Genomic DNA, 23,185 nt, shown 5'->3' with positions numbered 1-23,185 from the left:
TGGAGAAGAGGAGGCTGAGGGGAGACCTGATCGCCCTCTACAACTACCTGAAAGGAGGCTGTAGTGAGGTGGGGGTCGGCCTCTTCTCCCTGGTAACATGATAGGACAAGGGGGAATGGTTTGAAGCTGCGCCAGGGCAGGTTTAGGCTAGACATTAGGAAAAACTTCTTCACCAAAAGGGCTGTCAGGCTCTGGAATGGACTGCCCAGGGAGTTGGTAGAGTCCTCATCCCTGGAGGTATTTAAAAGAAGGATAGATGAGGTGCTTAGGGACATGGTTTAGTGGTGGAATGGCAGGGTTAGGCTAAAGGTTGGACTTGATGATCTCAAAGGTCTTTTCCAACCAAAGTGATTCTATGATCTTCTCCAGCCCACAACAGACCTGTCCCCACCCCTGCTCCACGCTGGCACACAACTAAACCACAGACCGCTCAAGACACAAACCATTATTTCAAAGTTTTTGCTTTTCCTGCATTTTGGAGATACCTGGTGGCTTTAACCTATCATCAAAGGGACGTGAAGGTTTCACTGCTAGCTCAGGTTTAGATGGCATCTGCTACCACCTACCTCCTGCTGTTGGGAAACTAAATTCAGAGGTTGGCTCTAAGCCCAAGATCCCTTCTGGCTTTCTGGGATGTTCATCATTCATCAGCTATGAGTGTTATCAGGGTAGACAACAGCTCTGATGGAACTTCTCTCTAGGGTCCTCAAAACTGCACAATACACGTTTTACAGCAGTGGTCCCTGGTCCAGCTTGTGAGAGCTCAAATGCTTGTAGCATACACAGCCATCTCCTGGGGGCACCTGCTTGTCCTCGGCAGCCTGAATCTGAGCTGGAAGCCCAAGGGTGGGCACTGGTGCCAAATGTGCCCAGGAAGAGAGAACAAGGGCTTGCATCCCCCCCAGCCATTGTCTTTCTGGAGCTGCAGAAAGGCACCATAGTATTGTTGACAGGCCTTTGCCTGTCTGCCCACAACCTGGTGTAAGAGCAGCTGGAGGGACAGTTGTAGTGCCTTACTGACTGTGGATCTTCCCTAGTTTTTAGGTCAATCAATGATAAACAGTATTTTACTGCTATTCTCTGACTCTAATGTTCCACCCTGTTGTGTCCTTGTATCCTTACTCCCCACTAAGGGCCCCGAGCAGGAGCCTGCCACACACAAGGACTTTTGCTCATCAACCAGACTACAATACTTGGCAGTTCTCTACACCTTCACAAGACCCATCTAATTCTTTGCTGACTCTGGCTCTCACACCCGTTCTCTGTCACAAGCCAGGCTTTCCTACACCCACCCTCTGTTCTTCCCACAGCACCTTCAGGAAGTAAAGTCATTCCTGTACAGACAAGGGTCTGGTGTAAACTGCTTTCTTCTGAGCCACACTTCTTCCTTCTGTGAGCCCATGCCCTTTTTCTCAGGCAATGAGCTTCACAAGCCTTTCTTGCAAAGCAGCTGCCCCCTTAACCTTCTAAACCTCCATGTCTTTCCCGCTTTGAACATGACCCATAGAGCGTTCGCACCATGTATTCTCTGGACTGGAGGATCAGCATTTTCCACTACTCTGCTGAGACCCAGAAGGGCAGTAGGATCTGCTCCATGGATACGCAACTTCCAGAGGTCACCATCTCCTCGGCTCACACTTGCTTCTTCCCAGGCCCTGCTGGCATCCTGAGCATACAGCTAATGGAAGGAGCAATGGTGCAACTCCCAGGGTTTCTGAGATTTCAGGAAAGCACTGCTGTGAGTGCAAAAGCTGAATTTCTTCCCCTCAGATCCCACACATCCTTTTCACTCATTATTCACAGCTCTAAAACACAGGCAGATGCCCCCCTCCACCCACCCCCAGGGCATTCAAAAAGCTGTAACAACAGTCAGGGAGAGAAGAATGACTTGAAGATCACAGTTTAGCCCTATTTCAAACTGACACAAACATGTTCATGGACATCACCTCCCCATCCTTCCCAGGGTTGCAGGAACAAAGAAGATGCTGTCTGAAATGGAGGGGCACTGGGGATTATTCACTGCCTGCCATTTCGAAGGCAGGAAAATAAATAAACCAGACATTTGCACATACAAAGGACAGCTATGAAATACTTGTGTCCACGTCATCTCCCTTAGGCTCTGGCATGCCACTTCATCACGAGAAAGCTACTCTGACACCCACGTGAGTTAAAATAAAACCATTCCCCTGCACAGGTGGCTGACACCCCAGTTACGGGCTCCTGACGGAGGTGCCAGTGAAAACTCAGGACTGCCATATTCCTATCCACTCCCATCACACAACCCACTGAGCTGTTTGCAAAGCAATGTTTACTGAAGTCATACTGAGCTGTTTATTGACAAACCACCATCCTCGCTGCCTCCCCCAGAGCTTGGCCCAGATTCCCTGAAACACCAACCATTAGGTCTTTTTCAATCTCTTCGTATATCTCTGACAATTTATCTTCCCGTCCTTCCAAGGCAGTGCTTGCTTCATGGTGACGCCTGATCCAGTCCTGAAAGTAGTCTTCGTCCAGGCTTTTATAGGCCACCACAAGTGTCCTCAGACCCTCACCAGCAAACTCCTGCAAGACAGTGGTGAGGCAGAATAGGTAAAATAAGAACAGTCTGCTCACCTGGGCTTACAAAGGACCCCCAGAAAGCAAATGGCTATTTGTAAAAGCTTCTTACCTAAAGGCCGCAGAGGAAAGGTAAAAAAATTGCAACTTAGACCACAAACCGTGGGGTACTTTTTAAAAACTAGTTCCAGACCACTTTATCATTGCCATTCATGGTCGTTATACAGCACAAATTCAAAAGAGCTTTCCTATTTCTGTCTCTAAAGCTTTACATTAAGCAGGCAGTTGTTTCCCAGGTTCATATTTCTCAAAGTACGGTTCAGAATAGTGAGACCTAAATAAACACTGAACACAGCCTTGAATTTTGGACCTGGGCTCAACATTTTTAGGGTACAAATACTGGCTGAAATGCACAGCCTGAGCACAGTCTATCATGACATCTCGGCAAGTCCTGGTTACTGTGCTTTCTGCAGATGTATGCTTGACGGTATGTCTCCCTGTATTTGGTGGAATAACAGAGACCCCTTTGTGAAAACTGAGGTGTTCCCCCAGGCTTGAAGTAAAGATGCATGAGGAACAGTCTACATCCACAGCTCTGCTCTGCCCTCTCCTTTGCCAGCAACTTTCTTTGGCTCCCCCAGGCAGCGAGCAGAGATATTTGTGCTACTGCACACCTTTGCCAGCAACTTTCTTTGGCTCCCCCAGGCGAGCAGAGATGTTTGTGCTACTGCACGGCCCCTCTGGCAAAAATTTCTGTTCTCATGTGCTCTGCACTGTACCAGTAGGATCTGGCATCCCATGGGGGAGAAATATTGGCCAAAACATCCACTTGTGTGAGTAACCACCTCCCAGTGCACACCACCAACAATATAAAAGCCCACAAGTTTGAGTGACCGATTTTCCTTGGTGCCCAGTCAATATGCCCCTATATGTTTTGGAAGAAGGGAGGGTGAGTATGTCCCAATGCCTGCCCAGTCCCTTCTGACTGACACCTCTTGGACCATAATCACTGCAGATCTGAATTGTATTCAAGAAGGTAAACGGCTCAGTGGCCCTATACTGATCACCTGAGTTATTCCAATCCAAGTCAAGTTTGAATGCATTGGGTGCATGCGTTGTAGAGTAATAGCAGACTTGGATGGAATTTAGTTGCCAAAACGCAGATGTGTTGTGCCATTTCAGGTGTTTCACCTATCCTGCCTGGCTTCCAGCTCCCACTCCAGAGGAATACAGCTCTTCTGAATGTCCTGCATTGTATTTGCCATCTGTGTCCAGATGTGCTGGATATCCGAGCAGTTGAGATGGTACCTGGTGCCATGCTTAGGCAACTGATTTGAGACCTAAGGCTTTATAAATTTATTTCCCTCTCCACTCCCTAAAGATGAATAAATAAATAAATAAAAATAAAAAAGCTAATGCTTGGGTGCTTCTTCTGAAATCTGTTCTTTGTCTCAATAGAAAGTACATCTCCACACCTGGAGAAAAGGAAACCATCAAATGAAGAGACATTGTGCAGAAGGAAACACTTACGTTCAGGTGTTCTGTGGTTTCCTCTTTGAGAGAGTCGCAGGATGAATGAAGCAGTTCATAAAGAATGGTGTCAGCCCCCTTGCAGTACAAAGTCAAGTCACCTTCTGGACTCCGCACTACGAGGAGGAGAAAAAGAAATGGTACATATACCAGACAGATGCACTTGGGATTCACAGCACTTCCGTCAAAAGAAAGAAAGGTTTTTAGAAGTGTTCAAACTCCACCAAGTTTTGGCAAAGTCACAGGAATCGAGATAAGCTCTTCCTAGAAAAGAAGATAATGCAAACTTAGTGGTAGCAGCACAGGCAACTGTACCCAGATTGCATTGGTCTGAGCAGATGTTCTGTTGGACTATGTGGTTCCCACAGGCAGCACTTCAGGCAGGACATCTGCACTCAAAAGTCAAGAACAATTTGTTCATAGGGAACTGGTCCTGCTGCTCTTATTTCACAGAATCACAGAATCGTAAGGGTTGGAAGGGACCTCAGGAGATCATCTAGTCCAACCCCCCTGCTAAAGCAGGCTCACCTAGAGCATGCTACACAGGACTTCATCCAGGCGGGCTTTGAATATCTCCAGAGAAGGAGACTCCACAACCTCCCTGGGCAGCCTGTTCCAGTGCTCTGCCACCCTCAGAGTGAAGAAGTTCTTCCTCATATTCAACTGAACCCTCTCGTGTTTCAGTTTGCATCCATTGCCCCTAGTCCTGTCGCTGGACACCACTGCAAACAGACTGCTTCCGTCCTCTTGACTTCCGCCCTTAAGATATTTGTATGCGTTGATGAGATCCCCTCTCAGTCTTCTCTTCTTCAGGCTGAACAAGCCCAACTCTCTCAGCCTTTCCTCGTAGGGGAGATGCTCCAGTCCCTTTATCATCCTAGTAGCTCTCCTCTGGACTCTTTCTAGGAGTTCCTCGTCTTTCTTGAACTGGGGAGCCCAGAACTGGACACAGTACTCCAGGTGGGGTCTCACCAGGGCAGAGTAGAGGGGGAGGAGAACCTCCCTCGACCTGCTGGCCACACTCCTCTTAATACACCCCAGGATACCATTGGCCTTCTTGGCAACAAGGGCACATTGCTGGCTCATGGTCAGCTTATTGCCCCCCAGGACTCCCAGGTCCCTCTCAGCAGAGGTGGCATTGCTCAAGGAACAACGTCAGGGCCGATCCTGTTCAGCATCAGCATCATCAGTTACCAGCACAAGGGGCGGAAGGCACGTCAGCAAGTCGGCGGGTAATGGTAACCCAGAGGGGGGGGAAGCAGTTCACGGCCTTGATGGCAGGATTAGTCTTCAGAGGTACCCTGGATGAGACAGAGGAACGGGCCAAGAGGAACCTCCTGAAGTTCAGCAAACACAAAGACACTGTCCTGTCCCTGAGCTGGAATAGCCCCCAAGCATCAAGATGGGGTTGTGGACCCACTGGTTGGAGCAGCTCAGCCAAAAAGCATTGGGGTGCTGGCAGGCAAGACGAGGTGGCTTCCCCCAGAGCCCTCCCAATCCAAGGGGTTCTATGATTCCTAATAACTGTATCTCCCAAAGACCAACTTGACTTGGCCCTGGGTTTTTTCATCTTTTTTCACATGTCCCCACCAAAGCATACATAGTCACAGATTTTTGTAAACAGTGATTTCGTAGGGCTGGGGGTGCAGCAGAGTTATGAGCTTCAGGAGGCTGGACCCAACCACTGACCAAGGCTGTGTTTTCACTGCGGGAGAAGACAGAGTCACCTCCACCTGGACAGATACCACCTAGCAGAGGCTGTTCTATCCTGTGCATGTAGGAAATGCAAGTCTTGCACATATTGGTGCTTTCTCCTCATATTTTCAGAGGTGCTTTTTCAGCTCCATAGTTTCTTGTTGCTGCCTTATGCTGTATTGTATCTATCTTTCCTCACGGATTCAATTACTCTGGGTTTTTACATTTAATTTGTGATATATTTGAAAAATATGGAAATGTCTATTGTGTTCATTTGCACCATCATATTTAATGTCATTGACTGAAGAAGGAGCTTCCACTTCATAATCTAACATATTCATTGGAGAAATTTAATGGAATTGCTGTCTATTTATCATTCCACGTTACGTTTAATGGCAAACTGCTACAGACTTAAATAATAGAGCAAATTTTATGTGTAAATATAATAATCCATAATTAATTAAGACTGAATACACTTCAACAGAAAAGTGTGGATGGATGGGAGGGAGAATCATAAGGAAACTATCATTTCTTCTCACAAAAAGCCACACTTTGTTTTTCATATTTTGGTCATTTAAATTCGTGACACAGAACAATCTCAGATTTTTACTCTTCCTTTTCATATGTTATGACTTCAGATGGTCAGTTCTCTTGTCTTGCTTGCTAGAAATAAAAGGGAAATAAATTTGGAGCCATAAAACTGTTATCTTCTATCTGAGTTCACATAAAGGAGAATAAAGCACCAATGACACTCCATCACTAGAAAATCAGTGATGGGAGGACTACTCCTTTTCAAAAAAGAACTATTTCACATTTTTTTTGTTCAATTACCTGAATTACAGTGTTGAGCAGTTACAGTTCAGATGCACAGAGTTCAGAGATAATCCCAAAAAGGCCAAATGATAAATATTGTGTTCACAATAATAAGCACTGAGTTGTTGCCTTCAATCTGACTGAAAAACTGCCTGAAATTCTAAACACTCCCTGAAAAACTCTCAAGACTTTTATGCTTGTTTCAGCTTCAATATTTGAAAGTAATCTAATAATTCACTCAGTAGAGAAATTTAAAGAGTGTAGATTTAAGTAGTGCAATTTCCTAAAGACAAAAAAACCCCCCATGCTCTTTTTTCAAGGCAGTATAGTCTGTGAGGATGTTGCATACAAAGCTACAGCTTTTCAGTCACAAAAAGTAGAGTTTTTGTTTAGTCCAGTATAAATATAAAAGGAAGCTCGATAGCATGACAATCTGAAAAATCTAGAAGCACAAGACAGTTTTTAAATAGACTCCATTTAAATACAAGGGTAAACTATTGGTTATGTGTGCTACAGTTCTTCTCTGGGTGTTGTTTTTCCAGCATGCCTTACATTCCTTCCAGGTAACTTGTACCCCAGGCCCATCTCCACTGTCTTTACTCTGAATTATTCCTCTGATACATTGTGACAGTGAGATCCGCTGCTTGGTTCTTGCTTATAAAATTAACATCTGGAAGTGGTTCAGTGCTTCCTTGGGATCACAGATCTCAGCCCCTTCTCTGCTGCCCTGACCCTTTTATACATCTTGTTCATAACGTTCATCACTGTGGATGACAGTCTGTGGATGAATCCCTGGGCTCTCCTTACCAGGATGTCTTGCTGTTGCCATTTCTCATCACATGATTAATTCTACCTGGTAAGTCACTTAAACCACTTTCTTTTCCCAGTTATTCTTTTACTGTGTGCATCTTATTATGGCGCAAAAAAAAAAAAATCTGATTTCCAACAGTGGGTTTTTTCTTGGTTTTTTGGTTTGCATAAGTCTGACCACACTTGTCTGACTAGTATCACTGGGACCTGCAGTTTGTACATTTAAAAGCACAAGTAAAAAACAGGCGCTATAAATCTCAGTTAGATGGTGAACATGTAGGGGTACATTGCTTTTACTTGCCCTTTGTATTGGTTCTACATTTGTAAAAGGCAGATTATTCCACACTTCTCTGTCCAGCTTTCAGAAAATTAATCTGTATCCAGGACAGGGTGTAGCACCACTGAAAAGTCATTAATTACTAGAAATTTTTCCTTCACACCAGGTTGGAATCGTCACTAACAAATGGGCCACAAATTGAAAAATGAGGAGTTAAAGTACTAATAGCTTTGTTGATTTTGTGACTTAATGAAGCAGAAGACCTATGAAAGCATAGTACAATTGTGCTTGATTATAATAATGAATAATAGAATATATTATACATGCAGGAGCACCATCTCAAACTTTTATGCAGATGGCCTGACTTTAGAGAACTTGAATTTATCATGTTAATAACTTGATATAACTTACATGGGGTTGATGCTGCATGTTTCTTCCTCTCTGAGTGTGAAAAGGAAGACTCACGGACATACTGACATTATACGAACCATGTTGCAGTGAACATGAGACCTTCTGGGGGAAAAGTGACAGAGGCGAGTGAATCTGTTTCTGGAAACACTGGAGACCTCTGGGAGAGAAACTGCCCCACAACTTCTCTGTAGCCTCTTAACCCTTTCTTTTCCTACAATATAATGTTTGTTTCATAGAATGTTTTGGTTTGGCCAACCTACTGCCTAGGATTCCCCTGCCGCGCCTAGAGAGGTGGACCCCATCTCTCCCTAACAGGTTGCAGTCGCCAAAGAATGTCCCATTGTCATAAAAGCCGAAACCCTCACGACGGCACCAGTCACGTAGCCAGGAGTTAACGTACATTATGCGCCTGTATCTGGCCGCTCCCTTCCCTTGGACTGGTAAGATGGAGGAAAAGATAACCTGGGCCCCAATGTTTTTCACTTGTACCCCCAGGGCTCTAAAGTCTTCTTTGATTTTGCTCAGGTTTCTGCTTTCCGTATCATTTGTTCCTACGTGAAATAGTAGTAGAGGATAGTAGTCCGTTCTCCTGATGAGTTGTGGCATCCTCTCAGCCACATCTCGAACCTTGGCTCCCGGAAGGCAACATACCTCACGTGACTCTCTGTCAGGTTGGCAGATGGGTCCCTCTGTACCCTTCAACAGAGAGTCACCTATTACGAGGACTCGTCGCTTCTGCTTACGGTACCCACTATGCGTTGCTGGTGCAGTTTCCCCCTGCAGGGGGGGAAGGTACTACAAAGGTACTACCACTCTCTTGCTGCAGTTATGATATTCCAATTCCTGAAATATCTGAGGATGATGGAGAGTTAATATCAACTACATGAGGTTTCTTGAATCATTTCTCCATTTTCCTTTCAGGAAAGTGGGCTTCTCTACTCATCCTTGCTTTTTCTTTCCCACTTTCTCAGATTTTGCTGATAATTTTAAAGCTCATTAGAAGGAATGCCTTTCCTGCATTGTCATGAGGGAAGTAAGATATATAAAAGGCTTAGTGTCTTCAGGGGGCTGCTCCATCATAGTGGTCCAGATGTTAAGATGTTCTCCCACTTGCCCAAGTTAAGTATTTATCTAGCGCTGTTGCTGTGAAATTGAAAAGTCAAGGCAGTCCAGCTCAAGTGCTCAGAAGTAAATGTTATTCAGGAAGCATTGCAAAGGAGATCTCTTAGGAAAAGGCATTGCAGCAGAATGAGGGCCAACTTGACAGCCTAAAAAGTCAGGAAGGAAAGAAGGGATACCAATACATACCAATAACAGACATTCGCTTGCGAACGTTGTTGAAATCAAGGATAGCCAGGAGTTGGTAGATTTTCGTTTCTCCCATTTCCACAACAGTGATGGTCTCTGGTGTGCGAGCCCGGAACACAAATCCAAAGTTTCTGGCAGCAGTGACAAGGGCTCCCTCGTCAGGAGATTGGGCCTGATACACCAAGTTACCTGACATGCAAGAAAAAAAAGAAAGTAATGGGGCTTCTGCCTTCTTTCTGAGGCTAAACAAATACAAGCTCAAAGACGTTATATAGGAGTTAACCCTTTGCTTTTCTGTCTATCATCAGAGGTGCAGCACTAAAAAGCACCTTATGTCCAGTCCCATCAACCCGTCCTACAGGCCAGTGCAAGAGGCTTCCTAGACTCTTTTGGGGTCACTCTCTTTGGAGTCCAACAGATCTCAGTGAGTGGAAAACTTCCTTGGGTTTAACCCCTTCTAGTTACATCTGCATGTATTTTTCTCATCAGTGTTTTCACCTTGTATATGTCAATTAATGGTTCGTGGCCTTTAAAGCACAGTTTTCACGCTGTCTGGGATTTGAGGAGACTGACCCAGTCCCTGGGGGTGCACTGGGTGAGTGGAGCTAATGAGTCTCCAGTGGATAGGTGCTCTATGCTCTTTGCTTTATGGAACCTGGTGCAGAGTAGAGAAAGAGTGGGACAAGCCATCTGCCACTTCAGGGAAGCTGTGGCACCTGCAATTTCTGCACTCCAGAGATGTGGTGTTTGCAGTAGCGTTAGCTCCACCACAGGAACACACAGGGAGTGGAGGCCCTGGTCCTTTCTCTTCCCATGTGGCATCTCCAAAGACACTGATTTATGCATAGCCATATGCTACAGAAAGTCACCAGGGAGCCAAAAGGACCAATAACAGCTTCTGTGGAGAGAAGACATACTGTGGTGCATAACCACTCAGCCTGGTGCCTTCAACAGTTCTCACCTTCCTTCTTCTCTTCTGGCATCACTGTGTGACAAAGTGAGAGCAGCCGGAAGAACCTGTGCGTCGGGACATCATTTAGCTTCACAGCTTCAACCAGGCTGTGGTCATAGAAGGCAAACTTCGGGTCGGCTAATGGGTTGTATGAGAAATCAACCTTCTCCGTGTTCTGCAAAAATATGGCTTGGTGTTATTTGTGGAGGTCTCACATGCCTGTATACCAATGCCTGTCCATCATAGCCCCTCTCTCTTCCTTACAGTTACAAAGGGCCCTCTCCTGCAGGGCTGTTTATGACAAAGATTGGTGTGTTTAAGGAAGTGCAAGGTCATGAAAGCTACTGAACCACAGGAGAGGACAGGCACTTGAGGTGCCTTTCAGAGCAGCACTCAGGCTGAGAACCTGATTATCTAAAGATGCCTCTCTGTATGACAGCAAATGCTCCTGCAGGATCCCTGCCAAAGGATTTTTATAGCAAAGAAATGCCTGCCTTCAACACATGCCTGCTTGGAGGCACCATGCTCCTGACGTCAATAGCTGCCTGTGATTAGGGAATGTAGAAGCCCAGTTTAAAACAATTCAAAAGGCTGTGTTCTCCACCTTGTTCTCCCAAAGCAAGAAAAAATCCTGATATGGAAAAAAGATGACAGACAAGTGATGCAAAGGTTCAAGTCCACAGGCATTGCCTGTTTTGTCTAAAAACAAGGAGCTCCAAGAAGAGAGGAACGTACTGGAAAAATGGCCAGAAGCTCACAGCATGATGTGTCATGGAGGAATGTACTGCCGAGTCTGCCCGGGACGATTCTGACTCCCGCCCTATCCCTGATGAGCTTAGAGTTTCCAGGATGGGAGTCATCCTTTTGACCTCTGCAAGCTGACATTTAGCTCACACCGCAAGAGCACAGACCCACCCCACACACACACTCATCTGCACAGCAAGGTCCGGGCATTCCAACACCATGGATGTGGGCAGCAGGACTCTGCTCCTGCAAGCATCGTGGGCAGGAGGAGCTGCTGGCCAGCCACTTGGCTGGAGACCAGCCTGTCTCCCCAAGCAAGTCAGCCCTTTGCCTTTTGCTGCCTAAGTGAGGGCAGCCTGGAGGCACCGCACTCAGCACAAATAGCCAATTTCAGGGAGTAATTTAAGTTTTAAATGGCCTGGAAATGAATCATTGGAACAAGGAGTGGGATTTTCATCATCGTATTGCCATTTGTTACTTGGATTACTGCATGCAGTTTTCAGACATTTTAGAAATCCAAGAGATGTGAGTTTGTGCCAGCAAGCAGAGGTGGAGAATTCACCCATTTTCACACTTTCCAATGTCCAGACATTAGAGGAGTTTGAGAGTGACCTTGTTATCAATATGAACTGAACTCACTAATTCCCCAACAAAGCTTTAATTAACTGCCAAGAATCATAAAATTCACCAGTGTCCAGGTTTCCAACAAACATCAATGGCCAAGTACTCAAGATGTCACGTGAAGCTGAGGGAACAGTGGGCACTCAGGCTACCAAACCTGCAGGTTTAAACCAGGCTTACCAGAAGGGAATGCAGCTCTGGAAGTCCTCTGACATCCATAAGAACACACATCCCTGTTGTCAGGGTCAAAACATCAGCTCTTTCAGGGTCAAGAGCATGAGCTATGCCTGGGTAGGTTGTGTCCACTAGCACTTAGCCAGGTACAGATCCTGACAGCACTTGAGCACTTACCTCATTTATTTCTATCCTTTGCCCAGCCATATCATACACATCACCTGCAAGCAAGAAAGACTGAGGTTATAGCCACAGACTCCCGGTAAGTGCAGTCTCTGAGCTTCTCTACCACAAAAACAGGTTAAAGTGTTTTGAAGCTAGTATCTAACTAAAAAGTTTCAGTAAGCATAAATATCTTGACATGGCCACCAGAGACTGATGGTTCGTATCAATCAGTTTCTATGTTAATCCATGACAAAACCCAGAGACTGACAGCTGCTTGAAACACAAAGCAGTTACCACAAAAACGACTGGCATTTGGGTAAGAAAGACTTGGGTCAAGCTGAACCCAGAAAGGACATAGTGCTAGGTAGGAAACAAAGGTGCTTTCAGGGGGTGACTTCTCTTGTGCCTTCCCTTTGGAATGTGAGACAAAATCCAGCTCCTGGATCATACTGGGTTTGCAACAGTCCCTGGGCAACCACAGAGAAGGAGTTGTCAAAGCCCATTCTTCCCATGTCTAGGTAGCGAGGCTGCTCCATTCATTTCCCCTGAACTAATGATCTAGGCACGGAAATGGAAGACATCTCATCTCCAGGAAACACTACTGAAACTTCTTCTGCTTGAAGAAGAGTTTCACTTGGAAGGTCTGAACTGTGCCCAGCCCAGCCAGGTTCAACACTTCATTGAAATAAGGTTGAAATACAGTGAATTACATGAATGATAGATCCGCACCAGCACCAGCAACCTCAACTGTGACCAAAGTCAATTGTAGGTACTGCTAGTCCCTCACAAAAGCCCTGAGCATGTAGAAGAAACTCAGAAGTTAACTCTCCTGAGAACTGCATGCCAGTTGATCCCCTGGGAACTGTAACTGGCAGGCTTTTAGACAGCTCCTTCCCAATGGGAAGCTTAAGCGTCCGGAGTAACTTCCCTGGCAGCAAAACAAATTCATTGTTTCTGGCATGGCTTTCCCAAATGCTCCTGAGCAGCAAATACAAAGAAGTCTATTCCTAGGAAGAAGCGAAGCATTTAGAAAACTATAGGCAATAGGCTGTCCACCTTCTTTCCCATTCATTTCTTGAATCCACACCCTATATCTATGTTAGTGGTGACATCCACTTTGGAAAAGTCAGCTGAGGACACATGAATGAACAGACTGGATATTTTTCAAACTGTTTAGCAGCTCTAACGTTGGCTAGCATAGTAGTGCTGTTTGAGATATGGTGGTCTCCAAATATACACAAACCAAGATTTATAGGAAGAAAGAACTTCTTTCATTAGGCCAGCTGATAGCACTGAGGAAAAAAGACAAGCTTTTTGGTCCATCAGCAGGTCTGACACAGGCAAAACAAACATCAATCTAGGAATAAGCGGTGACTAATTTCTCTGGGGGAATCTAATGATGTTAATCAATTAGTCAGTTTGTGAATTGTCAGCACCTCTTGAGCAGTGTGAAGAAAATTGCCCGGGGCCATACACCGAAAGAGCCTTTTAAGTCAATGACCGTTAGGATCTAACAGAGCTAACAACTTTTGTTTCCCATTTTCCCCAACTCCCTACAAAATTCTCTCTCTTCTGGCAGGTGAAGTATGTCAGGGCTGCAGACAAATGTCCGGGCCATCAACTAGGTGCCAACCAATGGTTCAGCTACCTGAACAGGATGTGGAAAACTGCTACTCATGACATGAGAAATTGCTGAATGTGAGAGATAACAGTGTGAGAAGCTGACAAAATTTTCAGATAACCCCATGAGGGATGGCTGCTTTCACAAGTGGTTAAGGGGGAGTTAGTTAAGTGAGTTACGTGTTATGCTTTGCAGGGTAACCTGGGTAATGCTGTCAATATTACCATAAAAGGTTGAGGTTACTGAGGCAGTGGTATCAGAAAAAACCAAATTTGAGTACTGGGACCAGTAATAAGGTGCAGGTTCTTTAGCTGGAATGATACTGGGGCAGAAAAAGGGAGGTAAAAGGGTGGCAAAGAGGGGAAACAAGGCACAGGAAAATGATATTTAGATATGCAACTTATGTAATCAGGGCTGTTCAAGCATCCCTGACGGGCAGCCCTGCACTTCATCCCTGCAGCTTCTTACAGACACTCTCTTCTGGGTATCACATTTAGTCTCTGTGGACCAAGAGGCATACAATGGAATAAAACTCGGAAAATAAGACAAATAGATCACATACCATAGGATTTGCCATTGATGGAGCACTTGTTGAAACACATGATGTTCTGAGTGAGAGTTCCTGTCTTGTCTGAGAAGATATACTTGATCTGCCCCAGCTCCTCATTGAGTGTAGTGGTACGAGCCTGAGCTGGTGTGTCATTCAGTGGATAATACATTTTACGGTCCCAGTCAATGTAGAAACTGTTACCCAAGCGTATAATCTCTACACTGGTGAAACGGAAAGAGAAGGTCATGGAATATTCATTAGTTTAAGAGACAAGATCTTTATCTTCACCACCACCATTAGCGATTGCAATTAGAAGACAACTTTGAAGGTAATGACAGGGTGTACTCATCAGGTTGCCCTTAAATAGCCTGTAGTAAGTAATGCTGAAGCATGTCCTGCTGTAACATCTGTTAGGTTTATAAGAAATTCCTTTCCTTTATTTATAAGAGAACATTTTATAAACGTATTTGCGAAGTTTCAGAAGTTTTCAGACTGCAAAGCTTGTGGGTTTCCCTTGGTGCAGTTTCAGGAGCGGTGCTCAGACAGGGCTGGTTTCCAGCAGGGCTCTGGGCTGGGCTGAGCCCAGTGCCAGGGGATGAGCACAGCCACAGTTCAAACAACCCAGAGCTCCACAACAAGAGAGTCATTGTGTAATTCAATACAACCAAGGAGCTGTATCGGCTTGCAGACGTCATGAATTTCCAGTTTGCTGCTGGTGTGACATACTGGACAGGAACGGGATTAATTCCTCATGTTTACCAGCACAAAAGAGAGTCTCAGTAGCAAAGCTGTCTGAATTAGGCGCAGTGATAAACTATAGAGGTCTACTTGGCCTACACCCCAACCTCAAGGTTTTGAGAGTGTCACGGACACATTGCCCACTCTTTAGCCCTGCTTGCCTGTCTGCAGTTACCAACATAGCACTGTGTTCTCTGGGAAATGGCAACATTCACTCTGCTCATGTAGCACCAAGTACTATGGATCTTCAACCTGATTACACCTACTTACCTGGCAGTCCACTCCTTGAGTGAGCCCTACGGCCACCTCAAAGAACATGCCAGTCACTTTGTTTGATGGGCAGTGCAAGCGGGAGAGAGCAAGACCTTACTGGTAGCAGGCTTCCAGCCTTACTCCTATAGCATCCTACACTTATACCCCCCCCTTAACTGCAACATCACCCTCTCCTCTTTCAGGGCTTGCTGCTGTCCCTGCTCCAACCCTGACAAAGACCTCTGAAGGCAACAGAAATAAGAAAAGCATCGCTGCGGTTGTATGTGATTGTCCACAATGGGGTTGCATTTGTGTCTAGGGAAAGCGCTGCTCCCAGCTAAAGCAAAATCTAAACCTCTCCTAAGATGAAACATGAAAGGAGGTTCTGGCACATACCTGACATAGAGCGAAATTGGCACCACTGTGTTTAGAATGATCACGTATGACCAGAACATGAGGAAGCCGGAGTAGGCAGCAGAGTTGATGCCTTCAGCCCAAGGCAGATAGACCTGGAAGTAGTAGCCCGTATCATACTCCCAGATGCCATTGCCAATGGCTAGGATAAGGCACATCAGTGCTAAAAATGCAAAGATCTGCAAAAAAACCCAAGAATATTGCAGTTTAGAAATAAGGAAATTATTATGTACAGGTTAATCAGAAGACCCTAATAAGATTGGGTTGGACAGCCAGAATCACAGGAAAATGTTCCTAGGGGTGAAGGAGGAAAATGAGCAAAGTTAAGACACATGGACAAAATTATACAGTGCAGAGACTGGCAATTTGGAATCACAAGACTTCAAGCAGCTGGGAATTTAAGTCCCAAGCAGACACCTAAACAAGGGTGCTTATGGGCAGCTGGCTGAAGAACATCAAATCTCATCATACGTGAGTTGAGTTGCAGGTCCTCAAACATCTGGCTGCACACTTGGGAATAGAAGCTGCCTGGCAGACTCTACCTGGTGATTTGCTGGATGCATCACCGTTTCCTTGCCATTTCTGAAAAACTGCTAAAGGTAATTTGTACCACAGAAAATCCAGCACTGTGCAGGTTGGAATTCAACACTGGATATCATTCTGATGGTTAAAGGAGAGTTAATCACTGACTCAGAGCTAATCGTTGCCTTGGTACCTGCCATCACAATCTGATTACATTTTCTTTGAGCAAACAGAAAGCAGCACTAACCAATGATGTGAATCCTTGGACTTTAGAGAAGCCTATTTCCTGAAGCCTAAAGCAACCAGGGGAAGAGCAACTGGGAAGAGAATTTCAAAGTGGGACACCTTAGTGAAAACTGGGACCGGCTCAGGAACACCATTTAGTAGACACAAACCGAATACATAGGTCATGAATCATTTTTGATTAAAAGAAGACAAGAACATAGCAATACGATTATTTAGAAAAGAATGCAAAAAGAAGGGAAAGAAGGGGAACTTAACAGCAATGAATATAAACTGCAAGGAGTTACAGAACTCTGAATATCTAATAGTCATACAAAATATCAAGAAAAGAAAACAGTAAACTCATAAACAGGTGTGGGAAAAGCAGACATGCTCAACAGACAGTCCTCCAATAATGAAGGAGGAAGGAAGCAGAAGGAAGTTTCTATCCCATATGATGTAGCAGATGGAAAAGACAGATTACCTTCTGTGACAAGGAACACTATGTGGCTTGATCTGCTAATAATAAGCGTTTTCAGTCCAGTGGGTCCAGGTAATTTAAAGATGAAAGCTTAGAGGAACTAGCTGAGAAATTCTCTTAACCAGTAAGGTTAATTTTTAACAGTGCTTTGAGAACTGGGAAGCTCCACCATACTAAAAATCTGCTAATAACGATTCCAATATTTGAAAAGCAGAAATGGTGATCAAGGGAAAGATAAACTGAAGTTAGCTTGACATCATTCTTGGACAAATGATAATAAAACCAGTTCTGTTGATATGGACTTCTCCAAATATTTGACTTAAACCAACCAGCATCCTCATAAAAATGTGAAGATATGGGATCATCAGGCTGCACAACACAGCAATTAAAAATTGTCTCTTGCAAGTGTGGTCGTTAGGGAGGAAACATCAGTAAGTTGGGCCATTATGTGTAAGACCACCCAGTAACAATCACATTACAACAGTAATCAACGTTTTTAAAAAGCAATAACTGAGGTACAAACATAGAAACACTGCTGATAAAGCTGATAGTTGTATTGCTGAGATAATCTATGAGAGGAGGAAGGATACTTTCATGGAGTGATTTAAATCACTTGATGAAAAGTTCATATACGTCCAACTTGGATTTTAATACCAAGAAACTGCTAAAAAGGGGACTGCAGTAAGTAAAGGCTGAGTTTCAGGGGACATATTTATTTCCCACACCAGTACTAACCTTGCTATTTAATCGTGGGAGGCCCAATAAATTACTCCACTTGTGTATGGCTTGCTGGTAAGGAATGTGGTGCGCTGTTTTTAAACCTCTCTGACCAGCAGTAAAAAAAAAGTTCAGTTTGTGCTGTTTTAATCATCAGGATTTGAGGATATATGAGAGGCATGACCCAGGGACAGGTAATGTCCTTTATTAAATGAACAGACATAGACAGAGAAAATAGACAAGCCTGTCTATTTTTATATATATTTCTGCCGGTCAAGTAAAAGATAATGCTTCTGTCTGCAGACCTTGTCTGCTGTAAAAGAAATTACTTAGAAGAGCCAGCTGGCTCTTCTATCTTGCCACTGTAGCCTGATTGATTCCGCTCAGCCCCATGGGTTAAAAATTGTCAGATTGCAGAATATCACAATCCATGTAGGAAATTCAACATATGATTCAGCAACAGAAATACACACAGGGCAAGACAGCAGCTGAACTCCTCATATCACAGGAGCACTTGTCTGTGACTGCACTTGCTTTATGTGCATTTTGCTTTATGTGCATTTTGCATGTCAATGGTCTCATCGCTAACAGCTCAACTTGCGTGTAATACTTACGCTTACACAAAGTTCTCTAACATGCTGGTTGCTTTCAGACAAATGCAAAAGACCGAGCCATTAACAGCAGCCCTGGAGATTAGTTTCTGTACAGAGAAAAAACTGTGTGTGGTGTGTTGTAATTGTAACCACAGATCTGCAAGAGAAGGACGTGAAAAAACCCTGATCGTAGGCTTGTGCATGCTCATGGGGCTTCCCAGCATGAACATCCTCTCTCTCTGGGTCCTGCCCATGCACTGCCTGCGGGAGGTCCTCTGCAGGACTGAGCAGGATTTTTGCAAAGGGGAGGTGACTTTTGACAAACGTTTCCTGTAGAACTGTGAATTCAAACTGCCTCGGTTTCTTCATCAGCACCTTGAGCTCTGCACCAGGATTTGAAACAGTAAGTTTTTAGAGAGAGGAAGGCGACAGCCCTATTTCTCTGAAAACATGCTTCCTCAAACCTGCTAAAAAGCAAGTTTTGGAGGAAAAAGCATTCCTGGAGCTGGCGAGTGCATCCCCAGTGGAGGAACACTCACTTCTCTCTCAGATCCCCGAGAAACACTCCCAAATGTAAAAAAACAGATGTGGTTGCCGTCTGGAAAGGTTTGCTCCTGATTAACCCTTGTTGGGGCAGACCAGGGTAACATTTAACCAGAACTCCATTGGCAAGCCCTGCTTAAAAGCTGCTTTGTGCCTGGAAGTTTGTGGACAATTGAAGATGAAATAATTTTGCCAGTGTTAATATGAAACAAGTTTCATTACACTTAAAATGACCTATTTATAGCAAGCTGTGGCCACTTTGTATTTCCAAACTCGAGAGCACAATATGCTGCCTTTTCTAATGACTATGCTTTGTAACCTTTGACCACCCAGCAAGCTGGAAGGACCTGATGCCACATCCCCTTGGGTGTGCAAAGCGCCTGGTGCTTAGGGTAGGACAGGGCTTTACTTAAGACACCAAAATGTTAGGTGCCTTAAAAATGTATGAAGGAGAAAAACACACCCTTGACTCCATCAGCACCCAAGAACCCAGGCAGAGGCTGATGCAATCAACTGCAACTTGCTCAGCCTTTTAAAACGGAGCCAGGAGGTAAATTCATCTCATTCGTGTTCATGAAGAGAGGCCAAACAGACTGAAGCTCTGGGTGGGACCCTTGCCTGGGGAAAGGAGACTTTGCAAACCTTAATCAAATGCTAAATTCTGAGTTCCCTATTCAGTTTTTCTCTGCTCCGTTTCTGTGCCCTGTCGCTCCCCCACAGCCCTACCCCACAGTCTCTCATCCTTTCCATCTGTAACATAGCAGAACACCTAAAAAAATGTGAAGGGTTTCAAATGCTTACAAAATTTTGAATGTAAGAGGCCCAAACCTTGCTTGAATTTGCTGTCTCCTTAGGCGTGAGGGAAGAAAACACGGAGGAAAACAAGCTGATGATGGTAATTAAGGTTTTCACTTGGCAGAGATTGGTGTAAGGTTACTAAAGTCAAGGGCATGTCCTTACTGTGTATGGAACAAGGACTCAAGAGGGCTTGCAGATCACCCTGTAGTAGCTTTCTGCGCTGTGGCACTGCTTTACAGCAAATATGCACGTGCAGGTGTTCAGAACACTGCTTCACAGCTCTAGAGCTGGCCTTTGGTATGATTTCAGTCTCACAGAGGCACAACCTGCTCTGTAGCATCTCCCATCCCGGAGCCCAGGTAAAGAGCTTTTGGGATCCCAAGAAGAAAGCAGGAGGACAGGGGCTCTGATGAAACAGCACGTCTGGAGAGTGGGGCAGTCTTGGAGATGTTTGTGCTATCAGCCCCAGTGCCGAGGAGGCATGGAGTCATGCAGGGCAGCAAGAGCACAGGGCAGCCTTGCTGTGATGGGTGGGCTGCTGCCGGACACCTTCCCTAGGGCTTGCTCCAGCGCCTGGGGATGGATCTTGATCCCAGCCTGGCTCTCGGGTTGGGCTGGAGAGCAAGAGCAGGAGGTAAGAAGAGGGAACAGCGGGCACTGCTGGGAAGGTACAGGAGTGGCCAGACCCTCCCAGTGTCATAAACTGAAGGCGGTGCAGCATGCATGAAAAAGCATGAAAAACTTGCATTCAGAGGAAAATAAAAGCCTGAAACTAAAAAGCTTTCCTTCAAGCACCATTGGGTAAAGAAGTGTTAGGGTGTATGTCTCCGCAGACCAGCATAAAAAGCTTTCCTTCAAGCACCATTGGGTAAAGTGTTAGGGTGTATGTCTCCGCAGAACAGCGGTAACAACCAAAATAGTCCCTTCCTTGCACGGCTTTGAACTCAAGCAGTAAAATCTTGGGAGAGTCCCTGTAATCACTACCTCTGCCTGGAAGAGTTTGCCATTTGTTAAAACCACTGATAAGCTTAAACCTCAAATCAGATCTGTTTTCTAATTTGAGGAGAGTGTTTGCTATACAAGATTAGCATCCTCAGATCTCCCAGCTGCTAAAAACACCAGTTTCTGAGTATTAATGAGACCATGTCTAATATTTTACCCTAATGTGTTAAGTCAGAAGCTGGCATCATGCAAGTTAACAAACTCAATTACCAATTCCTATGCAGATATCACCAGAGATGCCAAGGAATCAGGAAGAAGAAGGAGAACTGCTAATGTTTATTTAAATAGAAAACTACAAAATTACTAGGGTAAAAAAGGTGTCTGCAGGCTTCAAAGTGATTCTCATGAAAAAATGCAGAGCAAGGGAGAGCAAAGCAAATGAAAAGCTCAGAAGAAAGGTCCTTAATGCTGTCAGTGTAATGACCTTGCTTTGCTAGATGGGCTGCAGAGGTGCTGCAGAACTCAGGCATCTAATAAATTATTACATAATTTTTCTTTTTATCGTTAGTTGCTTCTGATATTCCCTCACTTGAGTGGACAAAGAGGTGGAGCATCTGGAAATGATGAATACATCTGAAGAAATGAAGACGCATTAATCAGACTTACCACCAACACAAGGACATTCATGAGCCGATCAATGCTCGTCCGTTTAAAAGTTGTTTTTCCACTGTTCTGCATTAGTTTGGTGTCTGGCCCTGGAGATGAAACACGCTCGAGAATTTTAGTAACAAAGCTCAGCTGTTCTAAAGCTGGTTCCCTCTGAGCCCCCACTCTGCTTTACAGCATAAATACCCATCACAGCTTTCTTGAAGGCAGGTACATACAGTTTACAGTGCTGGTGGGAAACTTAGGCAGAAGGTGGTTAAGTCACTTGCCTTAGATTATATGGAGAGAGTCACATAAAGCTATTAATTCTGGATTTTAATCCTGCTCTCTTCTTTCAACAGTCAGTCCTCCCTTTCAGGTTTAATTACTTTTCACAGACTACCTGATACTGCTCTGTTATTAGTGACATGCTATACACCATCTCGCATGTCCACAGCAGTATAGGAACAATAGAAGGTCTATGCTTACAAAAAGCATAGATCTAATGGTCTACAATAATATTATTGATTACCCTGATACTCCAATATGGATTAAAAGCACATAGAAGTGATGTGGAATTTTTAATCAGATACACTTAAGAGTGAAAAATTTTGAGCAAGCCTGGCACAAGAAAGACTACAATTGGCCCAGTGTGTGCCAGTAAAGGCAGATTTAATTCAGTGTTAATTCTTAAGCAGATTTTATTCTTAAACAGATTTAATTCTTAGATTCCTTCTTATTGATTGATCAAGACTTCTCTCATGTACTTTGCTGCACGCATTTCTGAAATAAGGGACTACTTCTGGTTACTAAAGCACTTAATCAAAACAGAATTGGATGTTGTAATATAGCAATGTCCTCTTCTAAAGAATCTCAGATTAAACCCCCTGTAATATGCATCATCATGTCCAGACTAGGGTTAAGCCAAGGGATCTCATGTATTGTTTTACTTTTGTTCTTGTACCCAGTAGAAACATATTTTCCAAAGAGGAAAATTCTTGGTTCCTTTATGCATACTGGGTGTGATGTGCTTCCATGCTAGTGCTGCTGTGCTCTGCAATTCACGTGTAATTTTTGTTACCTACCGGCATAAATAACGAGACCGAAGCACCATTCTGTGTTTCTAATCGTACAGCCCCTCAGCAACATCTTCTCATTGTCCAGGGCATACTTCTCCCCTCGAAGAGTAAGAGTTCCTGTGAACTTATCCAATTTGTTATTTGGTGCCTCACATTTGACTTCACCTGTAAAAGAAAAGGTAAAAACAAAAAGATGGTGGAAATCTTCTTGGCCCAGGAATATGCCGGTCAATACTGCATTCTCGGCTGTTCCCCAGGCAGGGAATATTTCTCACTGTAGCTGCAGTCCACTCCTGACTGTATCATTCCCATCCTATATCGTATATTTACTGATGTTTTGGGATATTGCTCCTTCCCTATATTCATGTCATAATCCAATGGACCACAATGAATTTGGATTTATCATATTCTTTGAACATGGCCATTTTGTAGTGGTAGAGTCCAAAACAAAGTTTCCATTCTTTTTATTTGGGTAAGGAGAAATGTTGAACCAGCAACATACTTTTAATCCTTCCACAGCAAGTTCATAGTGGTAGGATGCCACTGGATAACTTTAGATAAAAGTGCTGACCTTGTATAATTCCTATTCCATTTTCTTTAAAAATGCAGGAGCCCAAGCGAGAAAATCATAGCCTGAAGTCTGCAAGAGAGTAATTAAGTGAGGCGCCTTTGTTCACTGTTTTTTAATTTCATCTGGTTTATACCTTAACTCCCAGTGGCACATGAAAAAAGATACTGTTACCTTCGGCCATGTAGCTGACACTGTAAGTGATTGGAGAGCCTGTTTCTATTTCCATGCTTTATATTTATTTCTTGTAATAAAAGGTGTTCACACAAAACTGTAAACCCAGACACTTCAGTATAAAAATTATTTGAATCAAAATTTGCACCTGATATCTAAAGATGCAAAGCAGAGCCCTGTGGATGCATTGGGAAGAACTGGAAAATACAAATACACCTTATTGAAACAGAAATACACCTTATGAAACAGAATCCAAGAGTTCAGTCTGTT

The 23,185-nt window shown here is 44.3% G+C and overlaps 1 protein-coding gene across 1 annotated transcript in view; it reads right to left on the bottom strand.

The window, feature by feature from the left end:
• The window catches only part of LOC104133886 (phospholipid-transporting ATPase ID), a gene marked incomplete at its 5' end in the record, with an annotated part of 50,890 nt that overhangs the window by 18,295 nt on the left and 9,410 nt on the right, over positions 1-23,185 (bottom strand). The window contains 9 exons of the mRNA XM_035902735.1: positions 2,398-2,562; positions 4,087-4,202; positions 9,401-9,589; positions 10,362-10,527; positions 12,069-12,112; positions 14,240-14,448; positions 15,614-15,810; positions 21,116-21,204; positions 22,180-22,338. Coding sequence (XP_035758628.1) covers positions 2,398-2,562; positions 4,087-4,202; positions 9,401-9,589; positions 10,362-10,527; positions 12,069-12,112; positions 14,240-14,448; positions 15,614-15,810; positions 21,116-21,204; positions 22,180-22,338 — 1,334 coding nt within the window. The remainder of the gene's footprint in view (positions 1-2,397; positions 2,563-4,086; positions 4,203-9,400; positions 9,590-10,361; positions 10,528-12,068; positions 12,113-14,239; positions 14,449-15,613; positions 15,811-21,115; positions 21,205-22,179; positions 22,339-23,185) is intronic.

Source organism: Egretta garzetta, unplaced genomic scaffold (genome assembly GCF_000687185.1).
Source record: "Egretta garzetta isolate BGI_Z169 unplaced genomic scaffold, ASM68718v1 scaffold59, whole genome shotgun sequence".
Taxonomy (NCBI): Eukaryota; Metazoa; Chordata; class Aves; order Pelecaniformes; family Ardeidae; genus Egretta; species Egretta garzetta.
The sequence above is the reverse complement of the archived record's forward strand: the minus strand, read 5'-3'. Positions and strand labels throughout refer to the sequence as shown.